The following is a 3,653-nucleotide window of genomic DNA, read 5'->3' on the forward strand; positions in this document are numbered from 1 at the left end:
AAGGGAGGTTTGAGGAATGAGGTTTTGAGATGGGAGGTTTTGAGAAGGGAGAGTGAGAAGGGAGGTTTTGAGGAGTGAGGTTTTGAGAAGGAAGGTTTTGAGAAGGGAGATTTTGAGGAGTGAGGTTTTGAGAAGGGAGGTATTGAGGAGTGAGGTTTTAAGGAGTGAGGTTTTGAGGAGTGAGGTTTTGAGAAGGGACGTTTTGAGGAGTGAGGTTTTGAGAAGGGAGATTTTGAGAAGTGAGGTTTTGAGGAGTGAGGTTTTGAGAAGGAAGGTTTTGAGAAGGGAGGTTTGAGGAATGAGGTTTTGAGATGGGAGGTTTTGAGAATGGAGAGTGAGAAGGGAGGTTTTGAGGAGTGAGGTTTTGAGAAGGAAGGTTTTGAGAAGGGAGATTTTGAGCAGTGAGGTTTTGAGAAGGGAGAGTTTGAGAAGGGAGGTTTTGAGGAGTGAGGTTTTGGCAGGGGAGAGAGAGATGGTTCTACCACACCTGTCACCATTCCCCTGCGTCATTCTCGTATCTGACGAAGCCAGAGGAACTATGAGCAGAACAGAACTCTGCCCTCTAAAGATGTTGGCTGTGTTTTTATCTGCATGAATTCCACTGATGTTGAAAAATGTTTACATCTTGTGTGAAACTCAAGAAAATGGTGAATGGAAAAACAAATGGAACATGGTCCAAGTGTGTCTCAGCAGTAAAGGGTCTCTCTCTCTCTCTCTCTCTCTCTCTCTCTCTAACTATTCTTAATAATATATGCCATTCGGCAGACGCTTTTATCAAAAAGCGGCTTACAGTCAAGTGTTCATACATTTCACACAATCTTGTGGAGTTATGAGCCAGTCTGGTTTCTGTGTTCGGTGAATCAATGTGACAGATATAGATAAAACATGATAAGAAAATAAAGATATCTCAATTGACACGGTGAGGTAGATGGAACAATCTACATGATCTCTCTCTAAATGAACATATCAAAACATAGTGATGTACTTATCAAACCTACTGGTAAAAACAGAACCAAATTCCTCTCCTGACCTGAATCTAACAAGTCCCACTCATGTTATCCACTCACCATTCACCCTCTATCCATCCATCCAGTCTTATCTCAGTGACTTGGTGAAGTGACAATGGCCGATGGCAGTGAAATATGTCTGTCTGTTCCAAAGATCAAATGTGAGGGGTTAAAGTACAGTCGTTAACCCTTTACTGCAGTTCCCGTTCGGGTCCGTTCTGTCTGCAGCTCCACACCCACCCGCCTCTCCCCTCCCCGAACACCCGTCTGCAGCTGGGTCACTGTCCTCCCTGTCCTCCGAGCTCCCTTTACTCCTCCCTCCCTGCTGCTCACTCTGCCAGCTGTGCCCACTGTACATGTATCCATTAGTAGGCCCTATGTTGGGGAACCGGACCTTCTTGATGCACAGGATCTCCTTGAATGCGTATCTGAACTCAGGGCTCCTGCAGTAGATCAAGGGGTTGAATGCAGAGTTGGCGTAACCTATCCAGTTGAGTATCCTGAAGGCAAGTCCGATGTCCCCTACCTTCCAGATGGCTACCACCACGTTGAGGACGAAGAAGGGTAGCCAGCACAGCGTGAAGATCCCCATGATGATCCCGAGGGTCTTCAGGGCCTTGTGTTCCCGCAGGCAGAACTTGGTCTTCCTGAATCCTCCTCCAACTCCTCGGCTCTCGTTGTTACTCTCCACCCCTCCTCCTCCTGCCACGTTGTTGTTATGGACGTGGAAGCGCCCCTCGCTGCGGTCGATCTTACGTAGTTGCTGCTTGGCCTCCTGGAACACGCGGCTGTAAACAAACACCATGACGACTAAGGGGATGTAGAAGGAGATGATGGAGGAGGTGATGGCGTAGGCTGTGTTGGTGTTGAAGTCACAGCAGTTGCTGTTCTGGATGCAGGCCTTCGCCTCCGCGTCGTCACTGATCCACCACTTCATGTGGATGGGTAAGAAGGAGATGAGTCCAGCGATCACCCACACCAGCAGGACCACCACACGCGCCTTACACTTGGTCAGCAGAGACTGGTAGCGGAATGGAGAGGTTATGGCCAGGTAACGGTCTAGCGCTATCACGCAGAGCGTCTCGATGCTGGCCGTCACACACAACACGTCAGTGGCGGTCCAGAACTCACACCAGAAGCTGCCAAAGTGCCAGGTGTTGAAGATGATGTAGCAGGCGCCGAATGGCACCACGATGAGACCCATGACGAGGTCGGCACAGGCCAGAGAGGTGATGAAGCAGTTGGTGATGTTCTGCAGTCTCTGGAACCGGTAGATGGCTATGATGACCAGGATGTTGCCGAACACGATGCCTACGACCAGCAGTGACATCAACATGCCTAGGAGGACCATTTCCACCTCGCTGTAACCGGGCTCGCCGCCAGCCACCCCGGCCCATGATGTGTTGGCTGACTCGGTGACGTTGAGGGAAGGCACAGGGGGGGTGGGGCTGCCCATGGTCTAGAGGTAGGAGATGGAGAGAGAGAAAGAGAGACAGAGAGATAGAGAGAGATGGGTAAAAACAGGAAGAAGCAGTTGAAGTAACGAAAAGAGAGAGACAGAGAGAAAGAGGGAGAGAGAGAGAAAGAGGGAGAGAGAGAATGATGACGTGATATGAGAGTGAGGGTAAAAACAGATGAATGCACATCGAGAGAGGAAAAGACAGAGAGAGGTGAGGAAGAAAACAGAGGCAGTGAGTGAATGAGAGTGTGAGAGAGAGAGTGAAACAGTGAGAGAGAGAGAGAGAGAGAGAGAGAGAGAGAGAGAGAGAGAGAGAGAGAGAGAGAGAGAGAGAGAGAGAGAAACAGCGTGAGGTGCTAAGAACATGCTAAACAGGCTAAAACTGTTGAGTGAAATAACTCCCATGACAACAGCAGACAAAAACAAACAAACAAACACTACATGTACAAACCTCCACAGGTTGTGGTCCCTGTCCTGGTCTCCCATAAACGTTGTCATAAAAGTCTTCTTCAGGTTTTGGTAGTTCCTCAGTGTATAGTTTCCCACATTATTCTGTCAGCTCCCCCTCTATTTCACAATTTCACTCGCTCTCTCTGTCTATGTCTCTGTCTCTCTCTTATTACTGTGTCTCACTCTCTCCCCCACACAGTCAGCTTGCCGTGCAGTGTTTCTGCTAATGTCGCTCCCAGGCTGTGTGTCAGAGCCCTTATAAGATTCAGCGATGACATCATAGCATGGCCTCAGCCAATCAGATGCCTAGCCTGACCGGAGAGCTGAAGGCTGCAGTGAGGTGAGTTTGAACAGAGGGAAAGAGAGAGTGAGAGAGGGAGGGAGAAAATAATGCATGCCCACTATGTGAGGTGAGTTTGAACAGAGGGAGAGAGAGAGTGAGAGAGGGAGGGAGAAAATAATGCATAGCAGAATATGGACTATGCCTACTAATTATCAACATCCAGAAGAGTTAAAATCCACAACCACCTAAAGGAAAGTGATGCCTAAACCTACACAAGACTCAGGGAGCATAGCCTTGCTATTGAGAAAGGCTGTCGTAGGCAGACCTGGCTCTCAAGAGAAGACAGGATATGTGGCCCCTGCCCACAGAATGAGGAAACCGAGCTGTACTTTCTAACTACCTGCCAAATGTACAACCATCCAAGGGACACATACAGTGGGGTCCAGAAGTATTG

At 48.8% G+C, this 3,653-nt stretch overlaps 1 protein-coding gene across 1 annotated transcript; it reads right to left on the reverse strand.

Annotated features, from left to right (window-relative positions):
• Positions 1-359: 359 nt before the first annotated feature.
• LOC120042909 (beta-2 adrenergic receptor-like) lies at positions 360-3,127 on the reverse strand. Its single transcript, XM_038987675.1, has 2 exons — positions 2,918-3,127; positions 360-2,466 (listed from the first exon to the last, which is right to left on the reverse strand). Exon 2 carries the CDS (start codon positions 2,461-2,463, stop codon positions 1,177-1,179), a length of 1,287 nt encoding a protein of 428 aa, XP_038843603.1. The 5' UTR covers positions 2,464-2,466; positions 2,918-3,127; the 3' UTR covers positions 360-1,176.
• Between the last annotated feature and the right edge of the window lie 526 nt (positions 3,128-3,653).

This window comes from Salvelinus namaycush, unplaced genomic scaffold (genome assembly GCF_016432855.1).
Source record: "Salvelinus namaycush isolate Seneca unplaced genomic scaffold, SaNama_1.0 Scaffold80, whole genome shotgun sequence".
Taxonomy (NCBI): domain Eukaryota; kingdom Metazoa; phylum Chordata; class Actinopteri; order Salmoniformes; family Salmonidae; genus Salvelinus; species Salvelinus namaycush.